Source organism: Atractosteus spatula, chromosome 20 (genome assembly GCF_055471065.1).
Source record: "Atractosteus spatula isolate fAtrSpa1 chromosome 20, fAtrSpa1.hap1, whole genome shotgun sequence".
Lineage (NCBI taxonomy): Eukaryota > Metazoa > Chordata > Actinopteri > Semionotiformes > Lepisosteidae > Atractosteus > Atractosteus spatula.
The window spans coordinates 17,446,595-17,465,029 of record NC_142725.1 but is presented as its reverse complement, the minus strand read 5'-3'; the positions used below and the strand labels follow the sequence as shown (position 1 = coordinate 17,465,029).

General features: G+C 43.9%; 1 protein-coding gene and 1 long non-coding RNA gene across 4 annotated transcripts in view; one reads left to right on the top strand and one right to left on the bottom strand.

Annotated features, from left to right (window-relative positions):
• Positions 1 to 12,072, bottom strand: part of klhl17 (kelch-like family member 17) — a 28,052-nt gene extending 15,980 nt beyond the window's left edge. The window contains exons 1-2 of one of the 3 annotated variants that reach the window (XM_088937930.1): positions 11,852 to 12,072; positions 450 to 711 (exon numbers count right to left, since the gene is read on the bottom strand). In XM_088937930.1, the coding sequence (XP_088794056.1) occupies positions 450 to 663 (214 nt within the window). In that variant the 5' untranslated portion in view covers positions 664 to 711; positions 11,852 to 12,072. Of the gene's footprint in view, positions 1 to 449; positions 712 to 1,498; positions 1,620 to 10,490; positions 10,687 to 11,851 lie in introns of those variants that run through there. The other 2 variants (XM_088937929.1, XM_088937931.1) reach the window with 2 other exon arrangements.
• LOC148817685 (uncharacterized) lies at positions 2,245 to 18,080 on the top strand. Its single transcript, XR_016094580.1, has 3 exons — positions 2,245 to 2,448; positions 2,740 to 2,850; positions 17,900 to 18,080. It is a non-coding gene; the product is annotated as an uncharacterized LOC148817685 (long non-coding RNA).
• Positions 18,081 to 18,435: the final 355 nt, after the last annotated feature.

Genomic DNA, 18,435 nt, shown 5'->3' with positions numbered 1-18,435 from the left:
TGAATTTTAATCTGCAAAAAATTGCACTATTCTTTATGAACAAAGAGCACCTTCCATTTAGAAAGCATGCTTGCTGGTGGTATGAATCTGTTTATCGCACTGTAAAAAATATATCACATAAAAGATTTCTTAATTTCAAGAAGTGCGTGCCATCACATGTTAGCAAGGAAAAGCAAAAACTGGGGAGCAGCGAGGAAACAGCTCAGACAAACAGCGTGATCCATTTTCCATGACACAAGCAGAAAAACAATTCTGGTAACTTTTGTCTTGAGCGAAATTACTCAGAACTATGAAAACAAGCCTTAAAAAATATCCAATATCTGATGATGACAGATAACCCAACCTGCAGCTCATAGTAAAGCCTGGACTGGATTAAACCACTGTGCAACGGGAGTGCTACATTTTTGAGCCCCACACATCAGTAAACTGTAGCACCATGGGGTACCTACTTGTGAACATGGCGTGGAAGTAGGGGCTGCAGGAGGCCAGGACAACCTTGTGGGCTTTGATTTCCTTGGTTCCCACGTGCAGCACGATGTCACACAGCAGACCCCTCTGCCGCATCCTGTTCATGGACACGAAAGAGTCATGGTAGTGGCGCTTTGAGTTGTGCGAGACGCTATGCCCGTCGCGGTTCAGGAGCTGCATTCCTCCCTCCATCATGGGGCTGCGGTCGGGGGCTTTATCCTTCCCTGGCCTCACTCTCTGCGACTGCAGACAATCAATCGATTGATTAAATTCACAAACACAGCAGAGCACACGAAGCAAAGCAACAACGCAACGTCCTTATGACGGTTTTCCCCGGACATACAGTACCATGCAAAAAGCAGAAAAAGTAAAAAACATAGTAAAAAAACACAGTCGTATATTGGTAAAAAAAAAACAAACAGCTCCAGCATATCAGGATGTTTCACTGCAGTAATCTTTCTGAGTGATCTTCACAGAGACCTTAATGCTGGAAACATAAACAACACTTCCACCGTTTTCCTGCAGATACTCACACCCTGGTCTCTTTCTGATTGTTTTACCTGTTACCTAGTGACACCAGCAGGCAAGCAGATTTCTTTGGTAAGCAGGGCCAGTGAATACTACTGCATAGGACAATTCTGAATGGAGTACACTTGTCCCCAGTGAGCAGAATCCTAGTGCTGGCAATCACACCAGTTAGCCAGATTTGAAAGCCACAGACTCTAAACACGACACCTGGAATTACCCACGTACAGTTGTCTTTCTTTTCAAGGGAATTTGATTTCTTTTCTCCAGACCTTGACAGTTTAAGATGGGGGTGGGTGAGGTGGTGAGGTGAAAACAGGATGCTCCTGTAATTACGATACATCTCCGAATTTGTGTTTCAAATAAAAACCCAATTATACAGAGTATTGTTCAAAACATGACTTTGATCTTTAACAATTGATTTCCAGGCACTGAATTAATCAAAACAAAGGTGTGCACTATTGAAAGGTGAAAAACTATTGAAGCAAGAGGTTTATTTTTATACCTGCAAAATCTGCAGTTTTATTTTCGTTTCCACCAGATCCGAATGCTCCGAATAGGAACTAGAGTTTATAATGGAAGCCATAGATAGAAAGGCTTATGAAGAGAAATTTGGAAGCTGAGAATAAAAGGAATAATAATTATTGCACTGTATACACGTCATAATATTATTAGCTGTGCAGCCTTATTACCGCTACATCATGACAGCAACAGATCCAGAATCTGGACTCGCCACGACACAGGATTCAGTTAGTCTTCACAACCAGCAAAATGTATCTTATTATTGATAGACTGCATGTTCATTGTTTTGTCTAAAAATAACCCCTTGCAGGGATTTTCGCTTTTCTTGCTCAGGGAACACCGTGTTCAGCTTTTACTCCCACACAGGCAGGCCTCACTGTACTGACTCCTGCAAAGAAAAAAATCCACTATAAAAAATTAATCGCCTCTCACAGCACCCACTCACAGCAGACCGATAAGGTGGCGTCTAAAATAGACAGCCCGTTTTTTCTGTTATTTTACTGCTTTATGCAGTTATGCTGCTGCTGTGGACATGTTAAGTTAATGGGTACATCGTGTTCTTCAGAGGCTTGGGAGATTAATGATGAGCAGGTGGGGGTGGCTGGACCTATGGGGAGGCCAGTTTGGTGACACTTGAAGCTGTCTTAGGAGCCATGATGGGCACACATTTAAAAGAGCATTTTAAAAAAAGATTTCTAGCATTAACTTGTTTTGTTTTTAATTGCTTAGGGGAGGCGCTCATGGAGATTCCAAAGAACGTGAGATTCCTTTTGAATGGTCCATGACGTCCACATCTTATGCAGAGTTAAGCTCTGCCCACTGTCAAAACGCATCCCCATGCTGGGTGCAGCCTCACCCATGAAACTGTCTCACCTGAGTGTAAGGGGAGCAGGAAGGAGCATCATCAGGCGGCTCCATCACAGCAACATCCAGGTGCAGAGATCACGCTCAGATCATGAGCTTTGAACAGGTGGTGTTTAATTGGGAAAGTTGAAACTAATGAAATAGCTTACCACTTATAGTAAACTATTACCACCTTAACAAAAAACTGTGAGGATGATAAATATAGGAGAAAAAATAAAGTATACTACCAAATATTGATTTAAGTGGGTGAAAAATGTGTTTTCTCAAGTTGCTTAGGATGAAAAGAGACCCATTTTGCTGAGTCAGCTGACAGAAATGACACCTCTTTACTCATGTGCTTTCTTGATCTTTTATTCATAGCACAAAGCACCATGTTTCTAAGAACAGACGACAATGAAATATGAAATGTGTGCCACAGAAAGAACAGAAATGGAGATGTGGAATTTGAAGAAAAGGACTCCAAGTGGCCAGGTAATTGGCTCCCTGTCTAGCAAGCCTATTAGTTCTTCATGCAGAGCAAACAGCACACAGTGTGTATACCGTGCTAGCCTGTGGATGTCAGTCTGTGAAACTAATCGCATACGGTAATTAGACCTATCGGCTGAAGTGCCACCAGGATCCATTTTCTTTAAATTCAGCACATCCAGCTGAGGTTTCTCTTGCTCTCACAGCAGTGTCCTTTTCGCGTGGGGCTCTGGGGTCGTTTTTGAACCGCTGAGCATAATTGGCTCCCCATCATCGTGAAGGTTAATTGTCAAAACTCCAAACCGCACGATTAGCGGGAGGCAACGTAGTGAAATCCACCTATTACGTTATTTCTGTACTTTGGCACAGTCTTTAATAAAATGTTTTTTATGCAGGGCTAGAAAACTGGAGCAAATAGCTATTGAAGCCATGCTGCCAGTTCACTGATCACTTCCCCTCACTTTCTTCCCTCAGCGCAATGCCCTCCCAGTCCTCCCAGTAAATGTAACCCAACAAATCAAACTACTGAAATAAGGGGACAGGGCATGACATGGTTGACTTCTGCCTGGCGTGGGCACCTTTAACAGTGTGCACGGGCTATTGAAGGCAGGGGTGAATGGCTGTGATTTCATGCTGATTAATTCCCAATGAACAGTGTTTCCTCCCTGACCTTTTCAGAGGTTATCCAGCACACTGTGTGCAGAAGCCTTGTTGCTGCCAACTGATCGGTGCCCTTCATTTTCATTTTGTTCAAGCGACGACCTATTTTAAACCCATCAGTTGCTCACTTTGAGTACCAGCAGCTGTGTTTTCATGCGGTGGCTTAATTGCAAACTTCAGACATTCTGTCAGTGCACTGTGCCATTGTTTTCCGTGACTTCGGTTGGACATTTCATTGTTCATCTCTGTGTTCTGCAGCTGTTGCAAGAGAGAACATTTATTTGCCTTTGCAGCTACCTATGCTTAACACCTGCTGTACAATATCCCTGCACCATGTCAATTTAATAAGTGCTTATGCTTCCAGTACAAAGAACGGCTTTTGCTTTCATGGCGACACTAATGAGAATGAGGGAGGTATTATGCCCCCATGTAACCGCTGTTAGGAGGGGTCACTAGGTAGGACTCCCCTTGGGGTGCACTGGTGTAATTTGAGGTGTCCATCAGTCGAATCAGAGCTACAGTGCAGGCCGAGAGACCTCCACTGCCAGCGGCAGGGGGTGGGCTTGCTTGTGGGACATGGCTGTGGTTTGCTGGAGCTGCAGTAACAGTTATGTAAAGGTGCTGTACATTATGGGTGATTTCAGCCATGCATTAAGCTTAACTCAGCCACTTGCAATGTGTGCTTCCATGCGTCTTTATTAAGCTTGGTTATCTGCAGCCTATAGCCCAGAGAACAGGATTAACCAAGTGTTGGCAGGCACAGACAGTCAATGTCAGGAGCAATTTCTGCTTGCCACGCTCAAACAAGAACCTCGAGATCGGGTTTTGGTCTGTGCAGCTCAACAGCACAACGTTGAGTGCTGAAACACAGTATTGCAGTGAGTACAAATCATTGTTGAGGTGAAAGTTTTTTTTTCTTTTGTAAGTGCTTGGTTGCCAGGTTTGATTGACCGTAGTAGTGATAGTCTTTCTGCAAATCGCTGTAGCGCAGCATCACAGCGCAGAGAAGGCTGGGCGTTTCTGTGGACAGGGGGGACAGTACAGTCCTGGTCCAAGCCCATCTGTTTTGAGCTCTGCAGCAGTTTCCTCTTTCAGGGGCGACAGCTATGGTACGTTCATAGGTTTCAAAATACCCAGTGATTACATGGGAAAAAAATATTCTTCAATTATTAAAACTGAACTGCACGAGCAGATCCAGCCCCCATGTCGTTTTTTTAACATTTGCAACACCTACGCTGTCTGGCTCTGGGATTTCATCAGCTTACTCAACTGCTCTTCTGAAAACAGCCGGACCAGCACAGCAGATCACAGTTTACGATGACGAATTTAACGTGTTCTGCTTTGGTTATTGAAAAAAATAAAAGAAAACAGCGTAATGCATGCTTTTCAAAAGCACAAAGTTACTGCTCTAGGTTCCAGAGAATGGCAAAAGGAAAATGTATCAACATTGATCAGGTTTTCGTCAGTGTGGTGGAAGGGAAAAATGTTAAACAAATTATTAGAAAAGTAATAAAAAAAACTTAATAATTAATGATAATAATTGCTTACACTTATATAGCGCTTTTCTGGACACTCCACTCAAAGCGCTTTACAGGTAATGGGGACTCCCCTCCACCACCACCAATGTGCAGCATCCACCAGGATGATGCAACGGCAGCCATAGTGCGCCAGAACGCTCCCCACACATCAGCTATTAATGGGGAGGAGAGCAGAGTAATGAAGCCAATTTATAGATGGGGATTATTAGGAGGCCGACTGGAAATTTGGCCAGGACGCTGGGGTTTCACCCCTACTCTTTTCGAGAAACGCCCTGGGATTTTTAATGACCACAGAGAGTCGGGACCTTCGTTTTACGTCTCATCCGAAGGACGGCGCCTGTTTACAGTATAGTGTCCCCGTCACTATACTGGGGCATTAGGACCCACATGGACCGCAGGCTGAGCGCCCCCTGCTGGCCCCACTAACACCTCTTCCAGCAGCAACCTTAGTTTTTCCCAGGAGTCTCCCATCCAGGTACTGACCAGGCTCACACCTGCTTAGAATAATGTTTTAAAAAATAAAGGGATAGTATGTTAAATTGTACAATCGTTAGTCAGAACTCATTTAAGAATATTTTGAACAATTCGGGTCACCACATTGCAACAAGACATATCACTGCTGTTGAATCAGAACACCAGTGGGATGCATTTTGGGGCTTAAAGGAATTCCCTACACAGACAGGTTAAAAAAATCTCTTTCAATCTCTTTAGTCAGAGAAGACTGCAAGGGGATCTGATCCAAGTATTCAAAATCCTCTTGCATTATAGACAGGGTCAACCCAGTGGAGCACTTCTTTGCTCCATTACACTGGCCTTGTTCAGGATTCAGCTGGATGAGCTCATGTCAGTATAGGTGGCAGTGGTAACACTGCGAACAGGCATTGCAAGCCTTGTATTATTTCTAGTATATCTCCCTTCAATAAGCTGATATTTTGTAGACTTTCATAGAACACCAGTTTAATACTCCTGTAATCCAAAAGTGTTGAGGCTGTGCTAATTTTTTTTTAAAATTCTAGATTAAAAAGCTTTTTCAATCCTTTAGAAGTATAATCCGGTCTGTAGTTATATGAGATGGGCCAGGCATGGGGAGGGCTAGCTACAATCCTTTTAAAAACACAGAAAAAAAAATCTGATATCAAACAGGAGCAGAGTGAGGAGTATTTTGCACCCACATCTGGCTCTACATAGTACACAAAAGAGAGCCTTCACCATCCTGAATATCAGACTATAAAATCAGAATTCTGTAGGAAGCAGAACAGGGCACCTGAATGGTACATCACTGTGTGATGTAAGTTTGGGTCACTGCCTGTCCAAGACATGCTGAGCTCAGTGTCGTATTATGTGCAGCTCATGGTGTCCCCACGGGTGACATCAAATTAATTTAGCTGTGTTCCACCTCACTGAGTGCAGAGCGTGCCCTCTCCATGTTGGGGCAGAAGAGGCACAGATAACCCAAGCTGAGTACCTCTCTACAAGTACAAAAATAAATTAAAAAAGGTAGAACAAAATCTGAATCTAGTTGAGGGTGACCTGATCAAGACAAGGTGGGATGGGGAGTCGTACACTGCTATCTGAAAATCCCAGATGGGAAACCTAGTGGACAGTGGACGAAAAATAAGGGAGCAAAAATTAAAGCTAAGTAAAGACATAAGACAACAGACTACTCAGAGGTATAGATGAATGCATATTGGTAAATGAAATCATAGTTACTCCAACAAGAAAAACATTTGACAGAAATTAAATAAATTATACAATAGCTACTCTAACAAGAAAATATGAGGCAAACTTTTATTCAGATTTGGAAGACTTCAGAAGGGTTTCATCTCTGAGAATTTACGATACTGAGCAGCAGTTTGGTACAGAATCATCTCGAGGAAGCATGTGTGTTATAAGGCCTGAAATAATTTAAAATAGGAGAAATGCGGACTCTTAATAGCATAATTTATTCTTAAAAACAAAGCTCGCCTACACATTGCCAGCAGCTACAGTATATCACCCTGCAGTTCACAGCTGGCAGCCCACTGAAGTTCAGCAGGTGTGAGCCTGGTCAGTACCTGGATGGGAGACTCCTGGGAAAAACTAAGGATGCTGCTGGAAGAGGTGTTAGAGGGACCAGTAGGGAGTGCTCATGGGGCTGACAGGGACACTATACTGTAAAAAGGTGCCATTCTTCGGATGAGACGTAAAACCGAGGTCCTGACTCTCTGTGGTCTTGAAAAATCCCAGGGCCTTTCTTTACTCTCCTCTAAAAGAGTAGGGGTATAAACCTGGCGTCCTGGGCAAATCCCCCCTGTCCTTTACCTCCTAATAACCCCCGTCTCTGAACTGGCTTCATCACTCTGCTCTCCTCCCCACTGAGAGCTGGGGTGTGGGGAGCGTTCTGGCGTACTATGGTTGCCGTCACATCATCCAGGTGGGGCTGCACATTGGTGGTGGAGCGGTGAGTTCAGATTACCTGTAAAGCGCTTTGAGTGGAGTGGCCTTTAAGGGCTCTATATAACTGTATGGAATTCTTCTTTTTCTTCTTATTAGCACACACACACCAGCTCTGTAGGGTGGCTAGCAGGTTATTGAGAATGCTCCTCCCAGCATAAGCCCTCCTCTTCAAGCTCCTGATCAGCTGATGCCACCCGCTGATTAAATTTTACTGGCTGCACATTGCGCATTGACGGCAAATGCATTCTGGGAGGTAATAAAGCGCTGCTCAAAGCCAGTGCTTTATATCTGGAGTAACAGCTTCTTCATTAAACCATAAAGATACTTCCCGGTAATTTGGCGTGAGCAGGAACAGGTGTCTGACCTTGATAGCAGTAATTATCCATCTTGTGTTAAATAAAGGAATAAGGGAAATGAGAAATGATGGGAACCAGCCCCATGCCCCTTTCCTGGAGATCCGTAGATCAAGAACGGAAGGAAACAACAAGCTAGTCTCTTGGAGCACAGGACACAGTATAGCCGTTCTGCCTGCTGTGAAATATTGGCCGCCTTCAGGATACTTTGACAATGGTACAAACGAAAAAAAAAAGCTAGAGTTTGTGTCTTTGGCTCTCCCAAATGGGTTTGCTGCCTGAGATAAATCCATATAGAGGACAGAAACCTTAAGAGCATTCATGCTGAAGAGCAACTAGACCCACAGATTGAGAGCTAAACTGTATTAACAGCATTCAAACCTGTTATCATAGCAGAAAACGCAAGTGGAGGTTGTGAATTAACCATTGGCGCTTATACAGTATATTGTAATTTCTGATTGTGTATAGCATGTCAAAAGACTTTTTCCGAGCTGTTTACATACTGTATACAAGCAAAGAAAACCACCTAGAGTTGCAGAACTGCATAGTCACTTCCATTTGCAAAGACAAATAAATTTTTAACAAACTGATCTTATGTATTTATTGCAGTTTAACAAATGTGTAGTTTAACAAATGGGTCGCATTTATTGAAGATGGAGCGTATTTATCCTTTTGCCTGCAGCTGTATGTAACTACAGGAAAGGAAACCAGTCATTTCCTTTCCTTCTGAATTAGTTAGCATTAGGAATCGCCAGTCAGGTATTATTTTAAAAAGCTGACATCTATGGGATAGCATTTAAGCCATCTACAACAACTGTTGGGTTTGGTGTCGGGACTGTTTTTGTTTTTCCCCAAAAGAGCTTCGCTGGTTGCTTATAACCACATGCAGCGCGGAGAGATTAAGTTTTGATATGAGTTACATAGATCTGTCAGAATGTCTGTAGCAGGGGTGGCCAGCCCTGATCCTAAAAAAAACGCAATTCTTTGGATACCCTTAAATAATCAATACGCAACATGTAAGTTTTGAGCAGTTTAGTAAATAAACTGGTTCAATGAGGTTAGAAATGGCCAACTGTTGTCCCTGAGAGCTAAATTGGCTGGAATTATTTCAAATGATTCTGACCTATTACACCTAATAGAAATAATCACTTGCTTAAGTAGTCAAAATGAAATTATTGCAAGACTTTAAAGACCAGTGATGGCTGATGATAGCAGCCTGCAAAACCAATCTTTGAAATGTGCATTTTAAAACCTGAATTGTAACTGCTGTAGGAAGAGCCATCCTTTGCACAAGATGTTAAAGCTGAGTACTTGGTTATTAAAGATCCCATGGTACTGTTTGTAAGAGTAGCGCTGTTAACCGCAACTCCCTAGCTTAATGCACACGTCTAACTTATCATATTCCACCGGAGCAGTGTTTATTTTGTGTATTTTGTATTCAGATGTTGACAGTGGTGCAGCTCTCGTGATTGACTGGCTGCTACTCAGGGTTTCTGTGGAGTGTGAATTGTCATGTTGGTGCATGGCGCGGCTGGTGAAATCCCTGGCGATGAAAAGGTTGCTATGATTCCTGTTGCCAGCTCATGGATTCGTGTAGCAGTGGCCAACACTCGAACCCTGACGCTCGTGGGGACCTTCCAGGCTGCAGCCCAGCAGCACTATTTTTTACACACAGCAGTGGGGGGGGGGCTGGATCTGCACTGTCCTAGCCATGCATGTCGAAGCTCATTTCCCTGGGTCTTTCAAATAATGAAACCATCACGTCTCATCTCACACCTGACACGATCGGCCCCCGTGTAGCAGCAGAGGTGAGGTTTACATATTCATTAGCTCCCCTGCCCAATAAACGCTCCGCTGCATGTAATCTGAGTCGGAGAAGGGGGATGAATTATTTACAGGAGCTGAGCTGACGAGAGGCGACTGCGAGGTCCGACTCGGGATGCCCCACTGGCTGCTCCCGGGACCTGTTCCAGATTGTACTCAGTCTTTTAATAAAACTGAGCGGGTGTCCTTAGTGCGCAGGACAGACCGGCACTGTGTGGTCCGGGGAGGGGGGGGGGTGGCTGGACAGACACAGCAGCTACTACAAAGCACAGGCAACCCCCCCGAGCTCTGGCCGTGCAATGCACAAGCCTTTTCAGGCACAAGCAGACGCACTAGTGCATTGCTTACACAGCAGAAAATCGGCCGACTGGTGTTCAGTCCCTTACACACAGCCTGCAATGCAATGCCATAGAGCAGGGAGTCGACCAAAAGCAGTCCCCCAGCCCCCTAGCCTGTGAAGTACCCAGGCTTATAGGTTTCTCTGTAAAGTGTGTTAGATGCAAAGAGAATGAAGGAGGTATCCCCATCAGTATCTGCTGTCCTGTTTTAATTTTTCCCCCTTTCCACAGGTGTACTGAATTATGTATACACATCTATGCAAAGATGTCTCTATGATAAACAAGGGGAGGCCTTTTCAACACCGCAGTTGTAAAAAGCATTGTCTGCTATCAGCTCTTGAGCAATTATTTTCTCTTTTATCCGCTGCCTTAAAAAAAATGCACACGTCTTATATCCTCTACTGAGCCATTCGTTTTGCTTTTGCAGTGCTATTGCAGTGGAGAGAACAGCACACCGTACATCCGTTAGTGTTTCTCAATGATATTGTTCTACTTACATACATATGTCAGTGGAGTCCAGTCATTGCTTGAACGCCTTTCCGTATGGTAATTCCTTTTCTTAGCACCTTATCTGCAGTCGACACCCCCTCCTTTTCATTCAATATTCAATAAAAAAAGAATGTAGTCGAGCTCTGATTCCTGCAGTCACATATTATCATGACCCAGCTACAGCGCGGTGTTTTTTTCCCAGCAACACCAGCCTATGTTATTAGCAAGCTACACACTTCACGTACAGTCACCTTCTGCCATCTGCACACATTATAACGTAACCGCCAAAGACAGAAGAGCACTAAACACACTTTAGTGCTGATGTTGACGTAGACGCAGGCAGCACGACAGTGTTCCGTCCATTTAAGGAGGTTATCTCACAGCGGCTGGACAGCTGTTCTGTTTCTCTTCCCCCCTCCAAACAGACCAAACAAAAACAACGTGAAGCAGAACGACAGATTAAGATCTCGCCCCCTCTAACGTTACGTGGGAATAAAGCGACGAGGGTAATTTTAAAATATCCGGGCGCTGCCCGCATGCTTCAGTATGCGTTCCACAGCAGTAAGGCACGTGACAGGTGTGCAAGAGAGGTTAGACCCCCCTGCCTCTGCAGCCCGTGAGGGGGTCCACCTTAAGTGAACCAAGGCTCCTGACATTACGGCACTATATAATCAAGGACGTTGACGTCACAGCAGGAATCCTGCAGATCTCCAGCCAAAGCCACGCTCGCGCGGACAAGACAAAGGAGATGCGAACCTTAACAGCTGCACAGCTGGATTCGTCGGCGCTGTGCAGAATGATGCCAGCCGGTTACCCTGCGCCCACCTGCGCAGCTGCGCTGGATACTGGTTTCTGCTGAAATGCGTTTAAACTGCAAGTAGCTATTTTTGTCTTACAGGAGTAGAGTGTCTTTTTAAAGTGATCATTACGGCCTGTCCCAGCGTCGTGTGTACACGTTGTTAACTTTTATTACGTTTAGGACTTATCGATGCTGCTGTCACCGTTAACGTTACTGACCTACTGATACGGAAGTCCGAGATGATTTGGAGATACCAGTTTCCCCATTACGAGCCAGTATGATACTGAATCGTGCCTCTTTTTGGTGATGTCAACCGACACTTCAAAGATGAGTTTACACGGCTTGTTCGCCGCATCCAGAGCGGTCAAACAGACGTGCTGCTTATTTCGTATCCTTGAAATCCTAAACAACGTACACTAACAATTCAGAGCATCGTTCAAAATTAACTCCTGTCCCTTTCCAGCAGCCCCTCAAAATGTACCAATACCTCTTCGTATAAATGTCTACACACTCAGACTGATTGCATTCGTTTCAGAATTATCTTTCAGTAACACTTTTCTCCAAACTCACCCGGAGTTTCTTCGTCGCAGCACGGAAGCCAAATCTTTTGTGTGTGTCGTTTTCCAGCTTTTAAAAAAAATATTTCTTCAACGACTTGTGGAAAAAATATTATACACACGTCTGTTTTGTGTTTGCGTGCAAAAAAACCGAGGATAATTGAAAAGGATTTAGTCCTTTGTTTTGAGCCTGCCGGAAGAGAGCCCATGATAACACACCAACACCAGAACAGCAGCGTGATGCTACATTTAGCGACGCTGGCTTGGCAGCGCCTTTCAAAATAAAAGTCCCCTAAAACCTGCCTCAGGAAAAAATAATCCTGAACCAGGATCACATTTATAGCACAACAATTTGTACATCCTCAAAACGAGGTGAAATGAGATAAATAGACCCACAGGTAATAGGAAATTGCCGTTCTTCATTATTATTTTGCTTATTGTAATCTTATTGACGTTTTTATATCACTTCTTCCTTGCAAATAGACACAGAGCTGTGCACTGCTAGACAGGAAAAAGTCTCATTCCTGACAAAAAAATTGTGCCTCTCCAAAAGTAGTTCAAATCTATTCCACAGACCCACAGCTAATAGAAAATCACCATGGTTTTCTCAGATAAGTGTGTCTGTCAAAACTGCTGGGGTTTATAGAGCACCTCCCATTCCCAGACTGGGACCATGCAGCAATGGGCAGGGAGTGGTCTCACTCCTGTCACGACAAAATTTGTGCCTCTTCAAAAATACCTTAAATCTATTCTACAGACCCACAGATAATAGAAAATCACATTGTTTTTGTCACATGTCTGTCAAAACTGCTGGGGTTTAGAAGACCACCTTCTGATCCCAGAGGGTCTTGAAAGTCTTGTGTATTGTTACAGGTAAGGCTGTCTGTTTCTTTGTCAGTGATTGCAAGCTATTCAAAGACTCTTTCAGTGCCTCTTTACTATGCAGTACTGTTGATATGTAATTGTTCAGTGGCTCCAGGTTTTTTTGTGTTTCATGAGTATTGGCATTCTCAACTGTGAGTACATGGTTTGACCAACATGTGTCTCTGTCTGATGCCTCCTTTATTTCTAGAAAACAAACATAGCATTAGTTTAGTCTATGCTATGTGTTGGCTATGTTTTGATCATTTGCTTTAATTCTAAATTTCTGTCCAATGCACAAAAGTACCACCCAATAATGTCCACCTCTGCTTATAGGCTTTCCTTCATGGTGTAGCGGCGAGGCTTATTAAAGTACAGGAATTAAGTTTTCTGCTCCCTTGCCAGTCCCTCTCTCCTTCATCTCAGTGGTGCGTGATATAGAGAGGCCATTCCATTTGGCTCACAATTAAGGTGTTTTTCTAGCTGATAGAGTGTCCTGATAAGGAGCAACTCCCAAAAGCTGGTACACATCAACCACCCTAACAATCTAATTTCTGGCGCCTAACAGTCTGAGATTCCAAGAGAAAGTGTTACTCAAAGTTGGTTTACAACCCTAAGGTCAGAGGGCATGGTTACTCATCATCAGCCAATCAGGAACTGGTGGGGCAGGTTAATTCCACGTGGGTCTCTGATGCCCATGAAACTTTCAACCAATGAGTGACCTGCATGTCCTCCAGGTAAAAACAGGCAAAACAGTTCCCAAGCGCAGGACAGTTCCGAAGGGTAGAACAGTTCCCAAGGGAACACAGTTCCCAAGCGCAGGATATTCTCGCAGAGCGCCTGATGGACATTCAGCCTTAGGGCTCCTCCTGAACATCCTCAGACTCAGCCCGGAACACCACGTAACGGCCAGTGTGTCCGAGTGCAGGACTTTCCTTTGTTCTAAGAGTCGAGAGCGGAGGTTGCCAGCGCGTAACCAGAGGATCCACCCGAGGCTAGCATCAGCAGCAAGCCTCGTGGACAGGTCGGAACTGTGGACAGCTGAATCAGAATTCAGGACTAGTGCTTCATCAGGAACGAACCGGTCTTCTTCCTGACCTGCTGGACCCACAGTCTTTTCTCCTGTGCACAAACTCTGCTAGTTTCAGCCAACACTAACTAGCTGGTTTTCAGAGAGCATCAGCAGCGCACCGCAGCAGGAATCTCCCACCACGTCGCAAGCCGCACCAAGCACTGCCTGGCCCCGAGCCAGAGAGCGCTGATTGGACAGCAACCAGCCTGCCACTGTTCTTTGTGTCTGCAGGAGATCTGACTCCACAGATGGATGAGTATTCAACATTCTGCATTACCGCTCGAGAATTCAATTGTTACCTCAACCTGAGTTGATATCAATTTAATTCCTATGAGTGATATACTTGCTTTTGAGTATCTAGTGTAGTAGTTGTAATCCAAGTTCATTTACGAAACGGTCTAAATGAATGATATACTGAACGTATGTCCCTCTTGGTATTGGTAACTCTTCGTGATTGAATATATGCCTGTTGTATTCTGCTAACCCTCACGATAAGATCTGTTATGTTATATGCACATTTTATGTATTTATAAATGTATTTTCGTGTATTAGTACCCGTGTGTGTGTTGTTTGAGTTATCCCACAAGGTTGGATTCTAATACCATCAAAATAATCATTTTGTGACTTACTGCCACAATTAATAATTGTCCCAGTTAAGCACAAACCCCTACATTTACTGGTGTCTCGTGAGAGGATACTACAATGGCATATTGTTGATTTAATAAACATTGCACTTTACCAACACCTTCCAGTTCCAACTGCAGTTCGCAGTGGAATGTGCTCTGGGAATCTGAATCACAATAGTTTGTGGACGAGAGCTAAATCGTTGCTTCCAGACCACTGTTTGCTTACATTGTGAGCAATTCTGTGTGACTATGTTCTCTAGCAAAGACTTGTGTATGAGGGCTGATAAACTCATGAAAAAATCAGCTATCTGTGCAACCAAAAAATGACAGACTTCACTAATTTTGGTATGCAAGTCTACATGGGAGGTAATAAAGGTACTGTTTACTTGGCCACAAACAACCCAGGACTTAAGGGGAATTATTAAATTGGCTGGGTCAATTTCTCTTTTGAAATCAATTGAAGATATCACTTCACATATCTCATCTAACACTGGCTTTGAAAAGTAGCTGCTAGGATTGTTGATGGCAGGTTTGAACAAATTCAGTAAACAGCCAGGCATAATCTTAAAACCTTTAGAATAGAATTCCATGTTTATTTTGGTCTGTATTGCATTCATATTAGCAACAGACGACATGACAAAATTAAACCAGCACTTGTTTAGGGCTTTTTTTTTACCCGTTTTCGAGAATTGAATTATAGGTGACTTGTTGTGATCAATTTGGATGACCATAAATTTTGCATTTATCATTTAGACTAAAAATGTTTGATTGTCTTGATAGTGGTTTTTTGGAATGAATGCCTGAGATCTTGTGGAATTTTCTTTACTTGTTCCATTCCTCCTCTTCCACAAAGGCAGACTTACTTATTCTAGACAAATTCAGTCTGATCTTATCACAAAATTCCCCTTTATCTGCTTTGTAAAGAGTTCCTAACCTTTACAAACATTCATTTTGAACTTGACCTCAGAAATGGATGTAATCCGTCCATTTTTTGGTATTGCTGGAATCTGTCCATTAGTATGTCTGTCCATATTGGGATTGACGACAGGAAATTACATTTTTTTTCCTAAAAACATTTTGAACCAAAATAGTCATTGGGCCCTTTGTTCTCCTGTCTGTTTATATCCATCACATATACATATTACATTTTTTTTTAAATGGTGAAGAAATGGAGAATTCACATTCTCTATGCATCCAAAATCAACATCTCAACAACATGAGTCCTCAGCACCTGTAACAGTGGGGGCACTGCTAGTGTGTTCAGTTGTGACACTAAACTTCTGAGATTGAAAACAGACTGTGTGACAAGTGTGTTACTGTACTGTATCTACTACCCATGAAAATGCAGGTATCATAAATATGAGCAGCCAGGTCTTCTTATACCGTGGAAATAACTATGACACTGAAGATATACATGCCGACTCTGCAAAGTTTCCTGGGTTGTTTTAGCTGGTTTTGAAAAATTACCACTGTGCTCGTGTTTTCATTTCAGGGCTGTTCTCATAACAGCTAGCATCTGGATTCATACCATCGACATCACTTCCGCACATACTGTACATTTCACTTTCAGAGGGAATGACATGAGGAACAATTTCCTTGGGTGATGGATACACATTCAATACTACTTTCCACTTCTGTGTCATCATTTAGCTCAACTTCATTGTCCTGGGAAACCATCTGTTTATTGTCTGTCTTACCACAATAAGCCCCAAAACTGAGATAATCCAGCGCTGTTTGAGCACCAGTGCTGACATGTGACACATCAATTTTACTTTTTTTTTGGTTACATCTGACTTATTATGTATTAAACTGCTGAGTGCTTCACATTTGTTCATTAAAGTGAACCCAGTTTTTAATGCCATGGCTTTAACATCACAATTTTCTGAGCAACACAGAAACCCTACAGATTCAGTATCTCTGTCATTCTGTGTCATACCTACACAAAGTCAAGCCGCTCAGTGCAAGCATCGCACTCCACCTTTGTTTTTTTTGGCTGTTGGGTGATTTAGATGCATAACGGTTTCTGCCTTTTCAAAACATTGCCAGTCATCCACTCTGTGTCTAAGAACTGTTTTTTTATTGTATGGTTACTCCGTGTCACAGCTATGGTTTTGGTCGCAATACTATGATCTTCAGTGTCAGCATTACTTTGGATGGGATCACGGTTGTTGTTGACACTTTTCCCTGCCCATCACTGCATGGTCCCAGTCTGGGAACAGCAAGTGGTTCTATAAACCCCAGCAAACTTAGCAAAGACACTTATCTGAGAAAACCATGGTGATGTACTATTAGCTGAGGATCTGTAGAGTAGATCTGAAATATTTTTGAAGAGGCACAAATTTTTGTTTGGCTGGGAGGGGAGTGAGACTGCTCCCTGCCCATCGCTGCACAGTCCCAGTCTGGGAATAGGAGGTGCTCTATAAACCCCAGCAGTTTTGACAGAGACACCTAGCTGCCAAAAACAAGGTGATTTACTATTAGGGTCTGTGCAATAGATTCCATCCACCTGTGGAGAGGCACAAATTTTCCCCATCCAATTCTGCACTGCAGTTTTCTAGAGGTGATCCACCCAGACCAACAATATTAATAAAGACTTAAAACGGAATGAAGAAGGGTGATTTGCTATTGGCTGACTGTCTTAACATTGTATGTCTCACCACTTTTGGTGGTGCAAAAAAAAGTTTTTGTCCCTGGTTAGTTTAAAAAAACAAATATAGCAATGACAATTTTTACAGTAGTATAAATGGAAGAAAGGTGCTGTAAAATTAATAAAAAATTAATCATCTTAGATTTGTCAAACGTGGAAATTAGTGGAGGCGATTTAAAATGAAAAAAAGGACCCTCTCAAATTTTAGCTGAATGTTCAAGGAATTACAGTTAACCATGAAGAAATAACAAAGCAAGTGTTTCAGCTGCTTGTCACTTCGCTTAATGTTACTATACTCCTCATATGCTACTGTGGTAGCTGAAAGTCTTCTACTTTGATTGAAATTCGGCTATTTGCATACACTTCCGGATCATTCGTGAAGCTTAGTGTAGCCAGCTTCACGCTACTGGGGGACAGCGGGGGACAGCTCCAGGCTTTACCCAGAGCCGGCAGGCTGGACTGCAGAGCCTTCCTGTTCAAGCGGTGCCGGAGAAGCCCGGAGCAGATCGGGCCGCGGTGCAGGAGGAGCTCGACTGACCTCGTTAAGCCCCGGAGTGGAGCGCTCTGCTGTGCAGTGGGGGTCTGGGTGTTGGGCCCCTCTTCGGTAGTTTCGGAGGTTCCCCCTCGATGGCGGGCTCCACGAGTCCCTTGACCTCCAGCATATTGGCTCTGCGGTGCCCGCAGTGGCTGGCAGTGTAATCTACGGAGGAACAGCAGCATTGGTCAGTGAGGGGGCTCAGGCTAGTGCTGACCGGTGGCCTGGCCATCTTCCCTGCCTCTGCCACAGTGCTTTCTGCCCAGCGGCTGCAGGCAGGGGGCGCTCTTAACCCTGGCTCTTGCGGTTCTGGGCTGCAGGCTCTCTGGACGGGATGGTCCCAGCCTGGCCCGTGGGGGGGTTCTGCAAGCTGCCGGCGCGGGACCCCAGCCCGGCCTGGAGAGGTCAAACCGCCCAATGTCATCGGCTCCCTGCAGCTGTGTGGAGACGGGGCCCTGACCAGCAGCACCAAGCTTGTTTTCAATAAAAAGTTATTCTTGTAAAGTGCTTGTGTGTTTTCGCTGGGGAGAGGATAAGGGTATTTACACAGAGCAATGGGGGGAAAAAAAAGCCAGAAGCACCCTGGAGTGTGTCTCTCCCCATCCACTGCAAACTCACACTTTGCCTCTGTGCCCCAGGGCTAAAACCAACAGACTGGGGCAATCTTTCATCCCCATTGCAGTTACACTCTTAAACAAGGGAAAGTAATGACCTTGTCGCTTTTGTCCTGTAACACTATTCTCCTCCCGTTGGGTGAGGTTTATTTGGCATGGTGTTGTTTGTGCTGTAAAACAAATCTGCCCCAGGAGACAAAGTTTAAATTGAAGGATATTAATAAGGAGCCTGATCAGGAAGG